Raw genomic sequence first — 24,364 nt, forward strand, 5'->3', positions numbered from 1 at the left:
CATTAAGTCCAAAAGAGAAATATCCAATTATATGGCTCAAGATTAGATCAGAGAGAAATACATGCCCTATATTGAACTCGTAAACTGTATAATAATATTCCTAGGGAATTGCTGGAAACCCTATCAGTTAAAATACATAAAATTAGGCTGGGAAAAGCTCAAAAAATATATTTTGTTGGGAACAATCCTCCACTTGCAAGTGGCTAATCTACTGTAAATAATTTGATACGGCTTTTCCATCTCCAGCTTCAATACATCTAGACTCAGGATAGACCAGAGCTGGAAAGTCTGGTTCTGGATCCAAATTTTCTGGAAGTTTTCAGGGAAGAGGACTATCTGGATATAGCATCCTACCTGGAAAAGGGTCAACAGTACAGTTCATATTAAAACTCTAAATCCAAACTCCTCAAAGTTCTGGAGTATTAAATACCCATTGATTTGCTAGGCCCATTACGAGTAAAGCTGATCAATTATATTAGAACTAGTCTATACCTGAGATACATTGGTGGGATTGTTAAATCAAGACAGAATTTCCCCTTCCATTTGCTCCCTCCCTCACTGAATTATGGTCTGCTGACTGGTGGCATTATGACATCAGAACTAGATTAGCTCTCCTATTCTTTTTTCCCTTTATTCTCTCTCACATACTGTCATGATCTTCAATTTACTTGCATACTGCAGTCCTATCGGTTGAAATAAGATTTTCCTCCAGTTTAATTGCAGCAAAGCTTTGTTGCAAAACTGCCGTTGCTGGTTTGATGAGGGAAGTTTTAGTCAAATACAAACGCAGATGATATGCCCTGCTCTATAATACGGAAATGGTTGAAGTGGCCTATGTTTTGAGCATAGCTTTCTGGCCTGTGACCAAGTAGTCCACTCCATCTTTCCCTTTGGAACACCACTGAAGGTCAAGCAGACACCAAGACACAATATTACAGCCACTACTAATGCCAGACAATGACTTGGAAGTTGAGTCCAGAGAAGAAATAATAGTTAGACTTTCTGATGTCTCCTCTTCTTGAGAAGTGAGGTACACTGTCACTAGAGGTTCAGCCCCCAGCATAAAGGAGAAGCAGCCCCCATGATGACTACACCCATTTTTAAAGATTTACCAAGTCCAGAGAAGGAAGTGAATTAGAATTTGAATGCAATCTAAAACAAAGCTTCGAAGTATGTCTTACAATACATTACGTTAATTTAGCAGGAATAGTTATCTTCGGTGTTTGCAACTCTCCCAGTGCTCTTTGGGAGTCTCTGTCCCTAAGAAACTCCTGAAGCTTTCTATTATGAAGTCAGGTTAATCTTCTCTTTTGCCTTCTGTATGAAAGGTGAGCTGCAGTTTCACTTGTGACCTGCATCTCCTTTAAGAAATATGAGGCCTCATGGTGGAGGACCTGTTCTGGATTCTTGTCACATTGGTTCACCAGGTGCATGTGATATGGCCACTCACCTTTCCATCAGGCAGAAAGTCAGACACTTTGTCATACTACTGAACCTCACTAATACGGGGAGAAAAGACAAAGAGCCCGATCCCACATGCCTTGCAGATCCAATATACCCATTGAATTCAACAGGAGTTTTGAGTGTACAAGGAATTCAGAAATATTCCCTAAATGAGAGAATTTACTTCCAGAGTAGAGCAATGGAAGACATGGAAAGTTATTTTTTTGCAAGTTATTCTCTTTATTTGCACTGAAGAGGAAACAGAGAGCTGGACAATTGACTTCATTCTTCATAGTCCCATGGTGATCGTAAGTGATAAAATAATGCAATAAAGCTTTTGTAGGATGTCCTTCTACTAAAGCATACTTATTTTAGTTAGTCATAAATGTCTGTGGCCACTCATTTATTACACTGGAAATTAGGGTCACTGAAATTATTGAACAACTGTATTCTGCTCTTCTCTTCCAAATTTTGTGACCCAAGCAAATTCAGATTCCCTTTCTTCCTTCCAACTATTAACCGAAGCCTAATATCAAATATTCACTGCAAGCATAGTACACAAAACTGATGCTCTGAGAAATCTCTCTTGAACTGGCAAACACACAAAGCTACTTACAGTAACAAAGGATTGACAGATATTGAAAAGAACTTTTCTGATTACATTTCCGGTCTTTATCACTGGCCATCTGGTCTGCTTAGAATTGCTTTACTGCATGTAAAACTGGCATTAGAAGGGTTTATTTCCTGTGCACTCCATTGTCTAAGGCAGTGTTTCCCAAACTTGAGATGCCGCTTGCATAGGGAAAGCCCCTGGCGGGCTGGACCAGTTTGTTTATCTGCTGCATCCGCAGCTCCCACTGGCCGCAGTTCGTTGCTCCAGGTCAATAGGAGCTGCTGGAAACAGTGGCCAGTATATCCCTCGGCCTGCGCTGCTTCCAGTAGCTCCCATTGGCCTGGAGCAGCAAACTGTGGCCAGTGGGAGCCGCGATCGGCCAGGCCTGCGGACGCGGCAGGTAAACAAACCGGCCCAGCCCGCCAGAGGCTTTCCCTACACAAAAGGTGGAACAAGTTTGGGAAACACTGGTCTAAGGCAATAATGAAACTTAACAAGGAGTTTTTGTGAGATGGTAATTTTTTAACAACAGAGATTCAAAGAGTCAGACATTACTGACTGCTCAATAAATTACATGACAGAACTCCAGGCTCACACTTTTGCTTATGGAAGGATCTTGTGGACCTGACACAGACATCAAAATGACATCAGTCATGAGATAAAGGGCAAGAAATCAATTATAGGAGGCTTTCTGTCTACCCCATCAGCATGCTGTATGCCTGCAAGTTCAGTGTGCATGGCTTAATCAATTAAGTGGGCTTTATTTATACATTGTATTTTCTCCCATTCAATATGCCCGATAATCATTCTGCTATAGGTATAATTAAATCCAATTTATTCTGACTATAAGAGCTTTTACTGATTTCTGCCCAATTCATGCTGTTTGTTGAGCTAAATGTACCAGAGCATCAAGTCTTAATGTCTGTGAATTTTGTCCTTTATTCTGTTCGGTTTTCATTTTGCTACATTACAGGGCTGAATCAGGCCCATACTAGGAGAGAGAGAAAATAGCAAAAGGAGCATTTTTGCCTTCTTAGTTCACCTGTTCACAAGGAGGAATAATCTGCCTCCTAGCACTGGCAGAAGTGACCCCAGAAGGGACACAGATTCTCCTCCCCCTGTTAACTGGGGTGGCTGCACTGGGGATGAGGGGGAATGTTAGCTAGATCTGTTACACAGATGTGATAAAGGGTATTTCCCAGCACAGTCCACCCATCACTCAGCAGGAATTATGCCTTTGAAAGACACATTACTGACAGCCATCGTTAGTGGTATGGCTGATTTCCTCGATTCAGCTACCTCCAAGTGTACTGTAACTTATTCTGTTCCTGTGTGCTTTCGCATTTGTTTAGAGGTAGTAATTTGGAAGAGAGTAAATAAAAAAGCCAATAAAATATAGCAGCATTGGAATGTCAAATTCAAAAAGTAGCCTTGCATTTCAGAATAATTCTGCTCACATTCAGTGCAGGGTTGATGCTGGTGGTAAACTCCAGAGCAGGACCCCCCAGATGAAAAGTTCTCCAGGGTAAGAGGTTGCATTGGTATAAAGAATCCACAACCTCAGTTGTCCTACACAAGGCATAGCATAGGAGAGGGATGGGGATTAGGGCTTCTTGGGGTTGTGTTGATTCCAGGCACCATCTCAGCATCTTTCACAGGTGAGGCTCTAACCATAAATCAAAGCTTCCCCATTCAGAGGAGAAGGTAGCAATATCATTGTCTACTTTTGGGTCAACCTACTCCTCCCACTCTGGGCACAAATAGCCTTATTGGTTCAAGCAGGCATAATTTACACCTCCCTGTTCCACTGCTAGTGAATCTGACAGGCTGTTTGCAAAGGATTGTGTTGTTGGAACTTTTCCCTAGACCTTTTGTGAGTTATAGATTGTATTTTGATCTGCAATCAGCCAACTCACCTAAAATACCATAAAATTGGTGTTTAAATGCACAATAGGAACCATGCTCTTTCAGCATTCATGATATGGTTGTATCAGCTTTTGTTCATCATTTTAGCCATGGGGTTAGTCTAAAGGATCTAATCCAGCAGTTTCCATTGAAGTCCATTGTCTGCAGTGAGCTCTGAATCTGGCCCATCACTTATAAAAGCCTCAATCAAGCATTTAGAATAAGGAAACCATTGGAAAACACAGACTGTTCATACAACAGATGCACTTCCCAGTACCTATTCCTCCATCAGAGAGAGAAGGACAGCAGTTTTCAGCAGTAGCCAGCGCTACTTCTCAGCCAGCTGTTAACAGGTGTGTGCTACTTCAAAGCTGTAAATATTCTAACATTGGCATATAATTAGTCTGCAGTATAGCTGCCCTGAGTCAATGCCAGTGTGGTGATTTATTGTAGTATTTACTTATCTAGGAAATGTAATATTTGTTTGTGAAGAAATTCATCTAATTTTACCTTATTTGGTGTCAGAGTGGTTGTGTTTGCTCTTGAATAAAAGAGAATAACCACCTACGGTTTCCCAAATGTTGGCAGGCACCAAGATTTCCAAATACATAAAGGGTCATTCTCAGGACTGGTACATGTTGCTTTGTGCCCACCATCCTTCCATCCTTGTGAAAACTCATGGGTGTTGACTGTACAAGATTCCTGCCATCTGTATATTTCAGTGCCTTGCCTGCTTACCAGAATGGATGGACAGAATATTGCCCACACGCCCATTGGCAAACCACCTCAGCACTTGGGGTTAGTCCTAACCCAGTCTCTGGAGCTTTAACAATATTGCGGCTTTTTTTTTTCCTGGCAATGAATCAGGAGAATTTTATTATGTTTATGGGTAAATTCAGTTTAGTGTCTTTCCACTTATGACAGTCACAGTGTCTTTTGCCTCTGCTGGTGACTATTCATAGATTATAAGAACAGAAAGAATCACTGTGATCTGTTCGCCTGACTTCTTGTAAAACATAGGCCCTAGAACTTCACTGAATTAATTCCTAGAACTAGAACATACCTTTGAGAATCCAGCCTTGACTTAAAAATAGTTTGTTATAGAAAACTCCACCACAACAATTCCACCTTTGGTAAGGCGTTCCAATGGTTTATTACGCTCACTGTTAAAAAATTTGCACCTGATTTTCATTGAGAATTTGCCTGACTTCAACTTTCAGCCATTGGATCATATTCTACCTTTCTCTGCTAGACTGAAGAGCTGACTATCAAATGTCTGTTCTCTATGTAGGTACGTATTAATAAAGATCAAATCAATTCTTAACCTTTTATTTGTTACAATAAACAGATGAGCTCAGAGTCTTTCACTGTAGAACGTGTTTTCCAATTCTTTAATCATTCTTGTGGCTTTTATGACCCCTCTTCAATTTACCAACATCCTTCTTGAACTGTGGACACCAGGACTGGATACAGTACTCCTGTAGTGATCTCTACAGTTCCAAATACAGAGATCAAATATAATCTTTCCACTCTTACTCAAGATTGTGTCAGCCAAATACAGCTTGTGATGCTTTTGTATATTATTCCATTTCTTCGTAAATTAATACAGTAACGACAGAGTAGTGATATTAAATTCTGAAATTGTAAAACAACCCTACTACTGGCCTCCAAAACCGTTACCACAAAGATGCTTAGCTTCTTGGCATTCCCTTAAGCACCACCAACCTGCTCAAAAAGAAGGTGACTATTATTGTTATTTTAGACTATTTCCTGTACCCAAGAAGAAAAGATCACTCAACCTGGAAAGTTAAATTGGGGGAGATTTCAAAAAAAAAAAGTACGCAAGCTGCATAAACCTTCCAGATGCATTTAAAAATAATTCTGCACTGCTTGCAAGAAGCAGTGAAACGTATTCTACAATGAAAAAAGACTTTACATGCTTCTAGCTCTTGCTGTCACCTGCTTTTGAGTTCAACTGCTAAATATAATAGTCAAATCCTTTACCCTGTTTAAACACCCTCCTGTATGATAAGGGTACCTCCAAAGTAGGGTATCAGTCTGACACCCTTACACACTTGGAGAAATAACTTACTCCATGTACAGTCTCACTGGAATCACAGATGACCAACATAACACATCTGTGACTGCATGAATTCTCTGGTGCCCATTTCCCTTCCTGACCTTAATCAGCAAGAAAGACCAAACCAGCGGCAGAAACCAACACAGTACTCTTCCCCCAACCGTCTCACTCTACCCTAGGTACAATTTTTATTGCTCATCCTCTAAACCCCCTGAGCAGGGTTATCACCATATGTGACTTATCTGACCCTGAGAACAAAGTAACATGAGCCCAGTTTTTATCCTGGGTATTGCACTGTCATTCTTAATCATATTACTCCAGGAAATATCACCCCTGAAAATGGTGCTTCCTCTAGTGAAGTCATATGATTGTCTCTCATCAGTTGTACTCTGCAGTGATATGACTCTGGAAAGGGCTTTCTGTATGTGGCACCATTTTCTGACTTGACGTAAGCAAATTACAGCTTCCTAGCAGTTTGCACCCCTGCCAGGGAGAATCAGGTTTTTATGGGATACATACGTATAGCCAGGCAGCTTAAGCATCATAAAACTTGTTCATTTCTCCAAGTGCAGGAGCAAGCCATGCAAGAGCTACTACTTAACCTCAGAGTGCAAGTAGGGTGGCATTCAACATGGTGTTACTGCACATGTAGTGTCAGGTTCCTCCATTGATGATCTGTCAGTGAGACCAACCTTGCTATGCATCTATGTAGCACCACAACTACAACAAACAAATCTTCCTGTCAAAAGTCCTCTCTGCATGGATTCAGAATCAAATTCTTGTACAACAAGGCGTTTGATTGACAGCCTGGCCAAGGAATACTGGAAAGAATGCTGGTTTGAAGATGAAAACAGCTTTTGACTGAGGCTTTTAATCTCTCTTTCTCAGCTGCTGGGCAGCATGTTACTTCCGCTTGTGATTTATTTCCTTCATATGTCCAAACAAAAGAGGAAATGCCAAGCTGCAGTGGGCTACTTTTAACTATCATTCCAAGAGAGGTGCTATGGTTTATTATGTCAACTCTCATTCTTCCCAGGGTGAGTTATTTATTTTTACTACCAGAAAGACATGAAACCATAGGAAAAACTATAAGCTTCTTTGATGCAGCCTAAAAGGAAAGGAACATGGGGTAAAACTCACCTCCAGTATTGCTCCATCCACTCTACACGTTACAGCACAGAAGCTGCAAGGGAACATAACATTGAAGGGGCTAATGCAACATTTCCACTTATCCCTTTGTAAACATGGTGCAATTCCACTAATGTCAGAGGAGTTTCTCTGGATTTACACTGGTGTAAGTGAGACTAGAATTTGGCTCTAAGAGTTAGATTTACACGTCTGTAACAGGTTGGCTGGATTCTCCTGTTGGCCTATCCTGCTGGCAGGTCTTGGGTCCAGGCAGGGAGCTGCTGGTTAATTACTAGTAACTCACTGGGTTAGTGTGGCTGATTAGATTCCACCCCCTATAGAAAGGGAAGTGGGAGTAGTCCTCTGACCAAGAGAGATCCCAAGGGAAGGAACACAGCCAAGCCTAGGGAGAAGTCTTAGGCTTGGCTCTTGTTTGGTAATTTTGAAAATAACTTTATATTAACAACACCAGAACAGAGGAGGGTTAGCATTTTGACTCTAGCATGAGCGTGGTTTTTTTTGTTAGGAGTTGTGTGGGGAGTTCACCATGTTACACTGAAGAAAGCCAGGAAATGTATACCTGTAGTAACAGCTCTAAAGAGAACTCATAGAATCACAGAAATGTAGAGCTGGTTGGGACGTAAAGAGTTAATCAAATCCTTTCTCCTGCACTGAGGCAGTCTTAAATATACATGACCATCCCTAACAGATGTTTGTCTAACCTGTTCTTAAAACCCTCCAGTGATGGAGATTCTATCTCTCCCAGTGCTTAAATCATACCAATAACATGGTGTGATGCTGCATTTTATATGATGTTTGCTGCTTCCCACACTTAAGCCCAGCGGAGTAAGTTAAGGATGAAGTGGCAGCAAGGAAATTAATTTATAATTATTATAATTATTTAAATTTAATTTTATAAACTCTTGTTATTCCTATAATCTGGATACTCCTTGCTATGTAGAAAGTTTGGTGGGTACCGCTGTAAAAATGTCATCTTAGAATAGTTTCTTTTTCCTGTATTGAAATAAAATATTTATTACAAACTGCATTCTGAGTCTTCAGAGCATACAACACGGACATATAATGGCATCAAATTGGAAACAACTAAGGATTCGTAGCAGTTTCTGAACTGCTGCACTTCAGCCTAGGATCATCAACAGATAAAAATGGCTGTGTATATAATATCCTCTCAGTCATATCGCTTGCTAATAAAAGTCTTTGTGGTTGGAAATATAATAATCTAAACTGTATAATAAAGTTATGTTAACCAGTGAAGGAAAAAGGTGTTCTCATAATTTTGGTCTATGTGTTGCATAAAGTCAGTTTACAACTCAGTGCTTATAAATCCAACCTAGTTTTTTCAAAAAAAATTGATCCCAAACATACACTCTGGCCTAGGGGCACAATAATGTTCTTTTGCTATATGACAGGGAATCTTGGTGTGGGAACAGTGGTTGGCTCCTGGGCTGTGCAACAATACAGACCGAAGCACATGACAATCATAATGTTTTTAGCATCTGGGGAAAAGCACACTGAATGTCCTCTACTACCTAAGCTTTGCAGCCCCCAATTTATAACATAATATGTTCCAGCATGGGGAAGTCACACTGTAATTCACATAACATTAGTGTTGAACATTATGCTGTAGACGTGGTGCTATATTTTTAATATGCTCTCAGCACGGGTCCCTTATTAGTACATCTCTGTATATTTACAGTACTTGAAGTAAGCATGCAGTTATCTAAACCTGTATAGGTGTAATTTTTCACTTTGCTGAACCAAGCTGATTGCAACCAGATGTAAGGAACCAGCATCTGGGGATGTATTGCAAACACTACAAGTTACTAGACTGTGACATATCATGTACTATATGCCTGCACTGCTCACCATATATGAGCTAGATTGTGGGCCTGCCGTAAGCCCTGTTTAGGGGGCGGTGAGAAGCTACACTGTTCTAGGAGCAGCCAATGGAAAGAACTGTGCCTCAGTTCCCACTGTACTCCAGCAGATAGTAATTTGCTACTGAGCTACTGCCTCCCATTATGTGATGGATCATCTGTGCTAGCACATTAAGGGTGGAGTCAAAGGTCCCCCATCTACCTCCTTGGAATGCGCACACAGCTCTCACTTATCCCCGTGTGTGCTCAGCGCCATTGACACTAGACAAGAATGTAAGGATGGGGGAGCAGTCTTATTCCCTTTTACAGCCCTTTGTTCCCTCACAGTCCAGCCCATAACACTGAAACAAAAGTAAAAACTCTAGGATACGGAATACTGCAAGGAAACATCACTGTGAAACTGTAAAGATATGGATAAATGTCAACCTGTACAGATGAGCCACCTTCATGACTCAACTTTGTGTTCATGAAGTAGTGCTGTAAAAGTACTATCTATGCATTATTTGCAATTTTTTCAAAACTCAACAAGTAAATTAATCAACTCTTGCTCAAGTCAAGCATATTTCATTTGACTATAACTAATTAAATAAAACATGATTTAGTATTTGTAGACACCTTCCCCCACCTCAGTCAGAGGCTGGAGTCCAATAATGCTGGAAACCTGTGACACAAATCTTACATACAGTTCTCAATTCTGTCATCCTCTCTTACCTTGAGCAGTCCCTTAATTCATCCAGATTGTCTGTAGAGTGAGTGGGACTGCCTGTGGAGTGAGGTAGTGCTCAAGGTAAGAAAGGGTCACAGAATCAGAGCCTTAGTGCTTAAAAGGGATGACATTAAAAAGTTCAAGCCAGGTGTTTTCTACAAAAGTGCTATTCCCTCCAGCTAAAACCAGATGCACGATCCATCAGAAATAGCAATGCTAACACATAGATGAAGATAACATTGCCAAAGATGAGTGGTATTTGAATGAACTTACAAGAAGAGTGGATACTGGGAAAACTCTTTCTGCCTTCAGACACCAGATCTGGATCACCTGTGCAGTGCATTTCAGAGTTCATTACTCCATCTGGAAAGCAGCGGTAAAAGAAATCGGGACGAGGTCTACAAAAAACACCATGGACATTTGAAATATAAGAGCTGTAGTTATAAATGAACCTCAAAGTGATTATTAAATTTACTATCATATAGAGAGAGTTCACTTCCTTTTTTTTTATTCTGCATGTGGTAGCAATAGATATGTTCTTTATTCCTTCATTCCTGCCAAACTTTTGCACACATGCTGTCTGTAGGAAAACTTCCAGCAGAGTGTGCTAGCAGCAGTTGGATGGTGGCTTCTCTGCATGTGGTCAGGCTCATTCCTGATGGACATATATAGGCTCGATCTGGAAAGGGAACATGCAGGGCTACTCATTGCATATCCCATAACTCAGCCAACCTGCACATCATGCTCAGTGATCAAGTAGGCTATCCAAAAGAGCAATAACGACCACACATGTTCCACAGGGTTGCACAGGGCTTGTTGACTCTGCTCAGTAACACCCTTACCTGTTACTATAAGAGGGAGGTATGGCCTGCTGGTTAGACTAAAGAACTGGGATCAAAGAACTAGAGTTCTAATCCCAACTCAATGGGAGTCAGGCACCTAAATACCCATGAGGATCTGGGTTTGACTCCTGGGACAAGTCAATGAAGTTCTCTGCTTCCTATGTGTAGAATGGAGCTAGTGATACTTACCCACCTTCCAGGGCTCTTGCAAGGATCAGTTAGTTATGTTTGATAAAAATACTTTTAAAGTGAAAAGTGCTAAGTATTATGACTGCCAACAGAACAGTGCTGGGGTGGGAGCAGGGTGTTTGTCAAAACATATGCAGAGATACTCTGCATGCTGCACTCCTGAAACAATAAGAGACAGCCCTTTCAGGAGTCCATTGGTTACCACACTCCTGGGCTTGGTAATCCTGATGAACGCTGCTACTGATGGAAGATCTCATGGACAGTAGCATGCATTATATAAAATGCAGAACCATGAGTTGATTTCAATGTAGTTGTACTAGTGGGAGTTGGCAGCTAAACCCCTGCACACTGTGACTGTTCCCCTTACGTATCACCAGTGAAATGTATAGATTACAATTTACACTTTGTCTTGGTTGTCTGGATCTTCAAAGTAGCCTACCTGCCACACAAACTCCAAAAGTTGACAGCAAAGAATCCTGCAACAGTCAGATGTCACATAAAGAAGATATGCACCATACTTTCCAGGGGTGAGGACAGGGTAACAGGAATCTCTGCTAATCCAATGTGTTCTGGAGCCTTGCTTAGTCTTTATATTAAAATGGATTATAGATAGAGAATCTTAATTTGACAGTTTAAGCCATCACTTAGAATATGACATGACTTACCTCCCCACTATTAATTTAATAGTATTTGTGCAGACTCCATTCAGAGCGAGAGCCAAGGAAACAGCTAAAAAACAAAATGAACGAAGAGAACAACAACAACCTAGGTAACAAGTTATAAATTTCAGTGTTACAGCGTTTGATTTATGAACTGAAACTTTTCACAGATTGAAATTGGATTCTTCAGTATAGCTGAAAGATTTTAATAACCTCATTGTTCCTTTTCTTATTTTGGCTGAGAGTAAACTGCAGAACAGAGTAATAATCCTGCTCTGATTCTGTTGTGCCAAAGGGAAAAAAGAAACAATACATTTTGCAAAAAATAATGAAAAACATTGCTGTTTTCCAAACAGCTATAGTGCTGACATAAACAACAATAATTAATAATAAACAAGGAACTTTTTAATTAAATGTCATTCCATTATATATGAAAATATCCTACTTTTTACCTGTATTTAAGCAAAAGTTCACTAGGGTTCACAAAGGGCCTGATCTAACTCCCACGGAAGCTTTTTCATTGACTCCATCAGGCTCATCTATTCCTTTCTGTTTGGATTTAAACTGCTTTAATGCCACAGTCTATGTTATAGCTACATGGTATAATGCAAGAACCAACCCCATATAGATGTGAGTAAAGCTAGAAGAAGATGATATCAGGCTATTGTTGTATCAATGTCTTAATTGTTGTAGTCCAGTACCTCACTGGCACTTATCATTCTGTAGCCACAAAATCCTTGCCTGATGGCTCTGCACATCATAAGATTTATCTATTTTTTCCTTTTTTTAAAGTCGAATACTAGGGAGGGAGGGAAAGGTGTTTTTCCAGCCATTTACAAAGCTTATAGCAGAAATAAAGGAACAAATTGATAACAAGGACAGCAGTACTGTTCAACACAGTCCCCTACCTTCTACTTTCAACATCTCTGGTCATTTGCTATCTCTTACTCTCTCAGTTTTTTATGATGATTGCATGTGCTCAACAGAAATTTTCTATAAGATCAAATACCTTTGCCCAGTAGCATCACAGCACTGTATTTCCCTTTTAAGAAAATGGTAATAATATGTGAGAAACATATATATGAGATTTCCTGACTTACACGGTCTGATTATCCACACATCCTTCCATCTTGTATTGCCATTTATGTCTATGCAAAGTCAGTGGAATCTGCTATAAAATGCTACCATTGGTATGAGTGGGTGGAGAACTAAGACCTGCATTCAGTTAACATGTATGTTAATGGCTACACAAGGGGCAAAGACGTGGAGAATCAGAACCAGCATTTCCTTCCTCTCCATTCAAACATTCTTCCATGCAGAATCAAAGAGTTCCAAAAGAAAACAACAGCTATAGAATAAGAGTTTCTTATTTTTTGTGGGCAGAATGCACTGGGCCAGATCCTCATCTGGTGTAAATCATCATAGCATCATCAAAGTCAGTGGATCTAGACCAGCTGAAGATCATGCCCATTTTGAGTCTGAATTATCTTTTCGAATACGACCAGCCCACAAAAGGTCCAAATTTATGCAAATATTGAACATTGGGCTATTTTGTAAAACATTAAAATTGTGGTGTCTCGAGTCAGTGGGTGCCTTTTCTGGAGGATTTTTTTTTTTATTATCTGGGCATTATGGGGTTAATGGTAATGGCAGTCCAAAATTGGGAGGAGTGGGAATAGAGAATACCAATCTAAAGTATCCCTGAGTTCTGGAGGGAGAAGAAACCATGGAGACAGATCCAGAGTTCCTTTGCTTTTGAAATCAGAGAGACAGAATGAAAACCAGCACCATGACTCTGTGTTTTTATATGTATAAATGCATGCTCCCCCTGCCTACTAAATACATTTTCCATCAATAAAACATCGTTCATGATAAATTTAACAACAAACTGCCAAGTACTGGCAGCATTAAAAAACAATCTCTAAGATCTTTTCTCAAGCTGATAGAACACCAGAATAGATGAACAAACTCAAAGAGAATTGCACTCTTCCAAAAATTGATTTTAGCACTAATACCCTCTACATCCAATCTAGCACAGGCAAAAGTCTGGGCAAATATACGGGTTTTAGCCTGTGATCTGAAAATCAACAAACTCAAGCTCTGCTTCACCAGCAAAAGGGGAAAGAATTCCAGTCATGGCCTCTTCACTACAAATACCCTGCCACTAAGCTCCAAATGTTTGAAACCATAGTCTGTTAGCAAAAGGTCTTTGGCTGATCTCGGCCTTTTGCAGGGGTGAAGCGTACAGAGACAATTTGAAGGTCCCTTGTTGTAGTCAATAAGGACCCAGATCACAGAGAGCTTTAAAAATTAACACCACTGCCTTAAATTGCACTTGGAAATAAACAGGAATCCACTGTGGCATAGAGAGTAAAGGAGTGACTGCCACAGATTCTAGCCAATCAATATTCGAAAAATCTCAGCTGAGTTTCATTACCCAGCAAGCTCCACAATCTGATTTGATCAGTAGAATGTAGAAACAAGTCATGAAACTCATAGGCTTAGAAATGTATGTAAAAGAGAGATTTTTTTAAAGATTTCCTTGACTTCAGTGGAACTAGCATTTCACCCACAGATTTTTCAGGGCTTGAAATACTAGTTAGAACAATCACCGTAGGAACTCTTATGCACTTGTCATCTTAAAAATCAGTACACTTTACCTAAGAAGGCTTCTTTAATTTCAGTCTTGTCTGTCCGCCGGATTATTTTCACCACAAAAATGACAGCCAGTGGCGTGAGGAATGAAATTGCCTGGGAGAGATAACAAATAATCATGTATGAGAGCATCAACCCCCTGTCATCCCCATGGATTAATAATTAGTTCCAGTTAGTGCCATTTAGACTGGATGGCTGAATAATCTTTATCAAACCTGACCTTGAGCAAAGTGGGACGATTTATATCTGTAACTAGAGGGCAATGAATATACTTAAAAATTGTAACCTAATTGTGGCTTATAATTGATTTGTAATTACTTGGAGCTACATTTAAAGTGTCAGTTTTGTAAATGAAAATGAACAGTGCATAGAGATCATGACTCAGTATTGTCAACAACTACATCTCTTTATGTTTGTTTTCTAGAAGTGGATAAGCAAATTCTTCACCTTTCTGATCTATTAAGAAACACATATCATGCACAACAATGTAATGTTTAACAGAGTAAAACATGTCAGGTTGTAGACCCTAAACGGGCAAACAAAGATGCAAGTAGGTAACTTTATTTATTGAGTAAAGTTGCTCATGTGCTTAAGTGCCTGCAGGGTCTGGACCATAGTTTGCAAATTAGACACTAGAAATTATTGGACTAATATTGGACCTGATTCCGCCACCCTTGTATTAAGAATAGTCTCAGTACATTGGTAATCCCGCTGAACCCAAGTCCATCAGTGGGGCTATTGACAATGAAAGTTACTACTCAGTGTGACAAAGCATGTCAGACAGGTGCGTTATTTGTGCTGTTTTTCATGCTGGCTGGTCACAGTTAAAATCCTTGGGGAACAACTCACCATAAATATACTGTACTGTAGTTTGAAAAGAATGAACTATTTAGCATATGTAACTGGCAGTTACTATTTTGCTGATCCAATGTCTTCCTCTGTACAGATTCCTAACAGAAAAATACTTCTAATTGAACTCACTGTGCTAACTTGCTTCATATATCGAAAATTAAAGCCTTTTCCTGGCTTCCATAAACAGGACTATGGGTCACTTTACAGTCTAGGGATTCAATACTTGGAAATGCCTGGGCTCACTGCTATGAAACACATAGTCTGACACATATCCCATCATACTTACCACAAACTTCACAAAACCCATTCGTGTTGGAATTGGCTGCCATTCTTTACTACTATCTCAGGTTAAAAAAAACCTCATTCAGTCCTTGATGTTCTTGTGCTGAATAGTGCTTTTTCTTCATAAGAAAACCCATTCACTTCAATAGGACCCTTGTGGAGTAAGATACCACTCAGTGTGAATAAGGGTAGAAGAATCCAGCACAAACCTTTTCAAGGGGGTACTGTGGGGTGCTTAAATCTTTTCTTAATATTTTCCCAAAATCTGTAAAAGTGCATTGAGCTGACTTTACTGGAGCATTAGCGAACCTGAGCCTTATGATTCTTTCATGTACAGAACAAGTGTACTGGAGTGGAGCCAACGGCAGGTTGCTTAATCTTGGATAAAAATCAGTGGGGGGGAACAGCTCCCAAACATCCACAACTAAACTCTAGGGGAGCAAGGTACAGCAATAGCATATTTTGTGCCATTCTTGTCTGGCAAAGGAACTTGTAGTTAAAATCTACCTTGGATGTATGTGCATGACTTCCATGGACCTTAATGATACTCCCATTAAAGAAATAATTTGGCCTTTAGCTGATGGATCACGTTGCAATAAATGCTTGATTGTAAAGACACAGTCTAGATTCTTGCAAGGAGCGTCCTTCAGCAGGGCTGCTGCTCATCCAGCTCTGCTACTGCAGGGAGTTAATTATATTGTATAGCAGAGAAAAGTGAAAATAAGCTGGCTGGGATGTTTTAGAGAACGTGAAAATTAAACTGGACATTATGATACTGATTTGCCTGCCATGCTAGCTTGGGCCAGCCATTTAACCTGGGCCAGATTGTGCTACCTTTATTTATGTTGAGTAGTAGCTTACTCCTTGAGTAGTCCCATTTAAATAAAAGATGGAGAAATTGATGGAGATTTGGGGAACTAGGACAAAGAGGATTCTGTGTCCTAGTTCACCCTTCTGAAAAATGGAAATAATACCCAATGCTCAGAGCCAATATTAAGCTCTTTTAAATCATCAGAGGTAGTGAGCTATATACAAGTGCAAAGGATTTACAGCTGTTATAATATATCCTGGTCCAGATTCCACACTATCTTGCATCCATGCAACCCTGTTAACTTGAGTGAATAATAAGGGTGAAACTGAGGACAGGAGATGGCTCCCTATTTTTACATTTTGTTAAGCTTGCCATCAATTTTTGTGTAGAACATTTTTTGTTCCAGTTGAATCTCCTGTGTGGCTTGGTGGCAAAATACAGTGCTAAGAATGGACTTTATTTCTTGTACCCTAGGAATGCAAATTTCTCCATCTCTCTCTGAAAACAGAAATTAAACCCTGTTATCAGAGACAGTGAAAAAAATGGTTAGGGTAAAATCTAGAATTAATTATTATTATTATTATTATTATTATTATTATTAAAAGGAAGGATTCTCCCTCCAAAAAAATTCTATCTTCCGTTATTCAAAAACATGTCAAACTATAGCCTTGTTGACAGACTTATAGCTTACACAGATGAAACAAGGGAGTTAGAAATCTTTTGAACAGGCAGGAGCAGCAGAAGAGATCAACAAAGGATAGAAGTAAAACAGAAACTAAATCCAGAATGTTGCACAATCCATCTGGTAACACTGTAGATTTGCATATATTTTTAACGAACTGATGGATTTGTGATGGAGGTTCAGAACTGTTCACATCTGCAACTCATTGTGTTGGCTATTATTGCTCATTTGAAAACATCAGTTGATAACCCCATGCTCTGGCTGTCCTGAAACGTCTGACTGCCATAAACTGGGACTGGCGTCAGGGGACAGATCATTTGATAACTTCCCTGTTCTGTTCATTCCCCCTCAAGCATCTGGCACCACGGATAATAGGCTAGTCAGGGGTAGGCAACCTATGGCACATGTGCCGAAGGCAGCACGAAGCTGATTTTCAGTGGCACTCACACTACTCGGGTCCTGGCCACAGGTCTGGGGGCTCCGCATTTTAATTTAATTTTAAATTAAACTTCTTAAACATTTGAAAAACCTTATTTACTTTACATACAACAATAGTTTAGTTGTATATTATAGACTTATAGAAAGAGACCTTCTAAAAACATTAAAATGTGTTACTGGCATACGAAACCTTAAATTAGAGTGAATAAATGAAGACTCAGCACACCGCTTCTGAAAGGTTGCCGACCCCGGGCTAGATGAACCTTTGCTCTGCCCCAGGATGGCGTTCTTATGTTAGGAGGTCAATTTACTCATCAGTGCAATATATGTACAAGCTAAGCCTGCCCTACAAGAGATTCCCTTTTTCTTCCACAATAGAACCATGCAGGGCTCACATCTATCATATATATTATATGTCGCAAGGGTCTAGATAATAACATCCCCCTCATGATTCAGTATCGTTTTCTTTTCCTACAGTGAAATCTTCTAATATTGCTTTGATGGGTGAGACACCAGTAAAAGTCTAGCACATTCATTATTCATCTTGTCAGCCTAAAGATAAATGGTAGTTGCACAAATCCCCCAGAAAAGCACTTGTTGTTGTCTCTGATTACTTCAATAAAATCCACTGGCACAAGATTTAATTTATATGCTGAAAAATACTGATTTTTCACTTGCGTGCTGTTTTATCGCTTGACAGAACTTTTTAATGATTTAGGGCTAGATTGTATGTTCACTCTCGGCCTGCGTAAACGGCAGTATAGCTGTGCAGTCCTGGAAGCAGCGTGGAGAAGGAGTCATGCTCTCCCCTTATTCCAGGGGGGTAGTAATCTGCTGCTTACCCATACCAGAATACTATCCCTCCTGCACCACACCAGCTTAGCCCCACTGGCTGGCATGTTTAGGGGCTGGGACCAAGGTTCAGGAGCTCAAGCAGGGAAGCATGCAGTGGTTCTCAACCTATTTACCATTGTGGGCTGCATATGAGGCCCACAATGCGTTATGTGGGCCGCATCCAATGCTACCTTTATGGCCCTTAGGATGTCACATGGGCTTCAGCTTGGTGCTGATTGGGCCACAAGTGGCCCATGGGCTGCAGGTTGAGAACCATTGAGTGAGGAAGGGAGAAGGTATATTTTTCTATAGTATAGAAACTAGAGTGAAATCCACCTGAGCAAACACCTAGTACTGAGTAAAGCACTCACTTGTCTTATTAAACGGTTAGCAGATACGATGGACTGTGTAAATGCCTAAAGTCACATGGTACTGTGCTGAGCAGTTCCTCGGAGGGGCACTCTCTCAACCTTCAGTGGGAGCTGAGGGTACTCAGCACTTTGCAGGGTCAGCCATGAATAGTACCAGACACGTCTGTTCTTGAAGAAACAGAACAGTGAGGAAGTCCCTTCCAGTTCTTTCCCTTTGCCAACGTGCCGATTTAGCCTAATTTGAGTCTGGAGCTAGATTATTCATGACTTTCCTCTTGACTTTAAAATCTCCCAGTGTTCTAAATGTAGGACTTTGTAACAAATGCTACACTATTCTTTGTTTGGAAATTCCTTTTAAAATTGGTTTCTGGTGCTGGTAACAGGAAGCACTTTAAATTATGAAAGCAAATAACAGATGTGTGTGTGTGTCTTTTGTTTTCTTTTAATTAAAGAAATAAGACCAAACCAATTAGAAATTATCTATAGTTTCTTCATTCAAGCAGTCACTCACAGGTGAGCTGCCTTTTACTGAGTGGAATAGTGTAAGCCAATCCGAGCACACGGTTACTGACTCATGGTCAGCTTACTGACTCAGTTCCACTGGAGCTTTCAGCTGCCATATAGTATGGCAAAAACTGGCATTTGGGGTAGGTGAAAGATAAGGATTAAATGTACTTTCCTTACATCCTTGCTATTTACCAACCACTGGATGTCCCCTATGACATCTAATGCATTATCTTTTCTACTTCCTCCTTGGCCATTTTATTTTTTTAATGTGATTTCTGCATTGCTGCAACCCCCTGCACATTCACTACTGCCCTAAGAACTCATCAACTGTATGCCCAAAGCAAATTTTAGGCAGGATTCTGTGACCCTCAAACATTTAGAGTAGTACTGTACTCCACTGATTTCAGTGGGACTACTCATGAAGCAAGATATCATTCTGGGTGAGTAAAGTCGGCAGAATTAGGCTCCTGGCTACATCTGCCTCTATATTTTTACACTGTTCAAAATGCTTGCTTTTCATTTAACTTTTTCACCCTACTGTGATGGGAAATACTTAATCAGGCTTCCTCCTAACTCAGTAACAACTGTATCCTGGGCAATTAAATATCTTGGCCTTCAGCTTCTGACTCTGTTTGCTCAGAATAGGACTATTGTCTCGTAAAGAAGAAGCACGTTCAACTTATCAGCTATATAACTAAACATATTTATTAACTTTGGATTTACTCTCTTGTCCAAAGACAAAAATCATCAAACTACATCTTTTGTTTTGCCTTCCTTCTGAATTAAAGCCACTGACCTTAAAGACAAAAGACTCACAGGGAAACTCTGGCCCCACTGAAGTCAGTGGCAAACTCCTTTTGACTTTAAGGGAACCAGGATTTCATTCTAGGTGCCACACTCATCCCTGAGATAATTCCACTCATGCTGGTGGAGATACTACAGGAATGAATCCACTCATAGAATTATATCCATTAACTTCTAAAAATATATGCTCTATATGTGGAGGTAACTAGTATGATGGGGGTACTCAGTGGCAGGGCCATATTTAAATGAATGCAGTATCTCTCCACAATAAGTGCTGAGAGATAGCATTGATATTAGTTGCTCCCACTAGCTTAACTCCATTCCTGCATGTCCATATGAACTCTGCTGGGTGTGACAGGGTGAACAATAGCACTGTCATGTCAGGTTAGTGCTATGATGATTTAAAGCCTACTTTGTGATATATTGGGCACCCTCATCTCCCAATAATCCCTTGACTGTTCACAGAAAACCAACACAAAGGGGCTGTAAACACGAGCAAATCACAATGTAGAGATTTGGGGTAAAATTTTCAAAGGTGCTATGGGCACTAAGAAAGGTAATTAGGCGCCTAAAGATGCAGATAGATGCCTAGTGGGATTTTCAAAAGTGCCCAGACACCTAATTTAGGAGCCTTTTGATCATGCCTCATATCCATTAGTGAACTCCTGCTTAAATCTGAAACTGCACCATCAATATAGAATTCAGAATATGGTACTTCTGCTCCTCCTGCTCTGCTCGTTTTGTTTTTTCTAAGCATGCTCTGTAACACTTCTCATATTATAAATAAGTTCAGGCTTACATAGTTTTGAATCTTATCATAATCAGAACCCAAGGAACAGGCTATAGTTACACAAGTTTTCCTGTTATCAGATGAAAGTGTGTTTAGTTTACAGTTCATAAAGCTGTCAAATGATCCATTAAATCTCTGGTACTTACAAACATGAGGCGTGTAGGTATGTTGTCTGATTGTACCAAAGGATTTTTATAAAGCCAGATTTCTTCTGGCTGGATAACTCTCTGGAATGGATCCAAAAACTCTGTAAAACTAAACATAATAAAAGATATTTTTTCCAGTTCAAAAAGATTATGAATATTGAAATAATAACCTTGCAGAACCCCCTCCCCCACACTAATTAGGACACTACAGTCATTAATCATCCACATATATTGCCACCCTACACCACTGTTATAGTTATATACCCTTCATACATACATACTCAGCAAAATGGTTCTGAAAATTGCATGAACTGTATCTTTTTAAAGAGTATCTTAAACTGCACTCGGGGGATAAATTACCATTATTTTCTGCTCCAAATACAACACTAGAACAGGATACCATGGGAAGAAGGTGCCATGTACAGAAAAAGAAAAACACTAACTGATAAAAGTCATGGCATCCAAATTTCAAGTCTCAGGATACAAAGTCTGGGGTTCAAAAACTAGTAGTCCTTAGGCAGACAGAAAGATACAATGAAGAGAATTTCTCCCATTGACAGAAAGAATAGGATAATCTTTACAAAACATCTTTTCCAAAAGACACTTGTCCCCTAAAAAAGACCCAGCTGGCACGCTCTTTAGATCTGGAATAAGGACAAGTGACAGTGTCCAGCCTTTGAAAATGGAAAGAGCTATTACTGAAGTCAAGCTAGTAAGTCCCTTCTCTCTTGTTCAGATAACTTTGACTGGTTGTCTTTTAGAGTCTGAATACTTTAACTGAGTAGAAATGTCCTACGAAACTTTGGGGACAATCTGGAGGTCTAGATTTATTTGTAGCTCTTGCAAATATGTCAGTCTAAAATCATTCCTCCATGTTCTCTGACCTCTCCATCTTAAGGCAAAAGTGAGATGCTAGAAAGATGGAAAAATTCAAGAGGAGCAAAGGATGTTTATCTTACAATTGGGGAATGTAGGTGGAGGTGGGCATGTGAACCAACTAAGAAAAGCAGGATTTGGAAGGAAATGAGATAGTCTAAAATAATGTAGGGCCACATTTATAAAAGTATTTACGTGCCTAGTGGGATGCACAAAAGTGCTCAAGCTCTTAACTCCAATTGAAGTCAATGGAAGTTAGGCACCTATCTTGTTTAGTCACTTTTGTAAGTCCAATCAGGCATCTATCTGCATACCTTTGTAAATCTGGGCCATAGGAACACAAGTCTGAAACAGAAAATCTCATCCAGGTCTCATAGCTCCTTCAGAAATCCACCTGAAACTTCTGCTAAATGTCATGACTAAGGCTACAAGAAAGCCCGATACAATAAAGGCTGCCAAATAATATATGCAAAAAAAACCAAAAAAAACGCACCTTAATTTGTTGTCTGAATCCTCTTTCCCCATTTTCTTCCCCACTACCACACAAATTCTTTTAAAAGCTTAAATAGAAATCTAGAATAATTTACAAATTTGTGGCACACAATAGATTGAGCCCCATTTACGATTCTGGGCCAAAAACTAAATGAAATAATACTGATACTTTAGAAAACCAGAAACTCTCTCAAAGGGCTGCAAACACTGTGTCATTTAAATGAATCATAGCAACAATTTTAGGATTCTGCTAGTTTTATTTATCAAGCTCAATAAATCCAAGAATATTAAAAAGGCTAGAAATACTAAAACTTCTCCCTTTAGGTTACTTCCTAAAAAAGAAAACCTGCTGGGTCTAGAAAAAACAACACACTTTCTCATGTGCCTGGTGAAATGCTTTTTTGTTTTGTTTTGCTTCTAAAAAAGGAATTAAATGATTGTTTCCAGCAAATTTTATTTTCTTTTGAGTTTATCAGCTGTATAAATATTGAGACATTCTTAAAAACAAAAACTGCTTCAAGTCAGATTTTACAAGTTCTTTGTTAAGACAAATATTTTATATACTAGATTCAGTGGGAAATTTTCAAAGGGACAAATGGCACCCTAAGGTTAAAACAAACAACACACACACTTTCGATACAATATTTTTCTTGTTGGTTAGGTAGGGCCTAATCAAGTCTGTTAAGATACCATTCCACTGTTCGAGCTAAACAGACTAAGAAGAAGATGATTTTTGTTGTAAAAATATTTTACAGATGATTTTTCTGTGCTCAGGTAACTGAAGTCTGGCTATGTCTGAGAACTTCTGACTCCTCATGTGCTCCACAGGTGTGCAGTCCTCTTTGAGAAATATGTGCTTTGCTATGATTGAAAAAGATCAGTTAAGAAACTCCAATTGTGATACAATGCTGCTGCTTAGTGGTTGTGAAGAAAATTCAGATAACTAGCCAGGACCCTGTCCTCCTGTCGGTTGAAAACATATGTGCGTGCACATACAGACACACACACATCATTCATCAAAGCAGAACGAAGCTTTGGGGTCCAGTCTGACACATTCTTAAGCCAACTATCAGGTAGATTCAGGGTATGTCTACATTTGAGCTGGGAGGCGTGATATCCAGCTCGTGTAGACGTACCCATGCTAGCTTTGCTCAATATAGTACCTAAAAATGGCAGTGTGTCCACAACAGCACAGCCAGCGACTTGAGCTAGCCACCTGAGAATGTACCCAGGGGGTTAGGACTGGATTGTTTTGGGGGCAGCTAGCCCAAGCGGCTGCACATGCCGCCCTAGTTGCAGTTATTTTTAAGGGCTAGCTCAAGCAGAGCTATCATAGGTACATCTATGCAAAATAGGACTTGCATCTCCCAGCTCCAATGAAGACCTACTCTCAGTGGTGAAAAAAACATTTCCACACCAACAGCTCTGTAGGAAATGCCACCCTCCCACTGGACTGTGCATCTGGCCACAGTGATGCATATGCTCGTCATGCCCATGCTGGATTACTGTAACTCACCACATCTGAGGCTGAATGTTGAAAACATGCAAAGGTGCCAGCTTGTGCAGACTGTGGCTACGTCTACACTGCACGATTATTTCGAAGTAGTTTAAACCGATATTACGAAACCGATGTTATAAAATCGGTTTTGCGCGTCCACAATGCGATCACAAAATGATTGCTTATGTCCATGGTCCAAGGCTACCATCGATTTCAGGAGCGGTGCACTGTGGGTAGCTGTTCCTCAGCTATCCCATAGTTCCCACTTCCGTGTTGAGAGCACAGTGCCTGATGGGGCAGAAACATTGCCCCGGGTGGTGCTGGGTACAGCCTCACCCCTCCCTTTGTGAAGGCAGCAGACAACCCTTTGGCGCCTTTTTCGCGGAGTGCATTGAGCAAACGCCATAGCACAGCAATCATGGACCCTGAGATCACAAACGGTATCCTGACCGTTGTCAACACCTCGCGTACTCTCGTGCTGACTATACTGAACAATGAACTGCAAAGGCAGGAGGAGAGGAGGAGGCAGCTATTGCTGAGCGGCGAGGACAGCGATGACGAGATGGAGGCAGAATTCTCCATAACCGCTGGCCCCAGCGTTTTGGAGCTACTGCTATTAACGGGGCATCTACTACCCATTGAACGCCGAATTTGGGCACGGGAAACAAGCACAGACTGGTGGGACCGCATTGTTTTGACGGTGTGGGACGATTCGCAGTGGCTGCGAAACTTTCGCATGCGTAAGAGCACTTTCTTAGAACTTTGTGACATGCTTTCCCCTGCCCTGAAACGCCGTAATACAAACATGAGAGCAGCCCTCACAGTGGAGAAGCGAGTGGCAATAGCCCTCTGGAAGCTTGCAA

General features: G+C 40.3%; 1 protein-coding gene across 2 annotated transcripts in view; it reads right to left on the minus strand.

The window, feature by feature from the left end:
• Positions 1 to 24,364, minus strand: part of PLPP4 (phospholipid phosphatase 4) — a 111,375-nt gene that overhangs the window by 46,134 nt on the left and 40,877 nt on the right. For both annotated transcript variants that reach the window (XM_075072504.1, XM_075072505.1), the window contains exons 2-5: positions 20,636 to 20,744; positions 14,124 to 14,214; positions 11,470 to 11,533; positions 10,047 to 10,171 (exon numbers count right to left, since the gene is read on the minus strand). In XM_075072504.1, coding sequence (XP_074928605.1) covers positions 10,047 to 10,171; positions 11,470 to 11,533; positions 14,124 to 14,214; positions 20,636 to 20,744 — 389 coding nt within the window. The remainder of the gene's footprint in view (positions 1 to 10,046; positions 10,172 to 11,469; positions 11,534 to 14,123; positions 14,215 to 20,635; positions 20,745 to 24,364) is intronic.

Source organism: Chelonoidis abingdonii, chromosome 15, assembly GCF_003597395.2.
Source record: "Chelonoidis abingdonii isolate Lonesome George chromosome 15, CheloAbing_2.0, whole genome shotgun sequence".
Classification (NCBI taxonomy): Eukaryota; Metazoa; Chordata; order Testudines; family Testudinidae; genus Chelonoidis; species Chelonoidis abingdonii.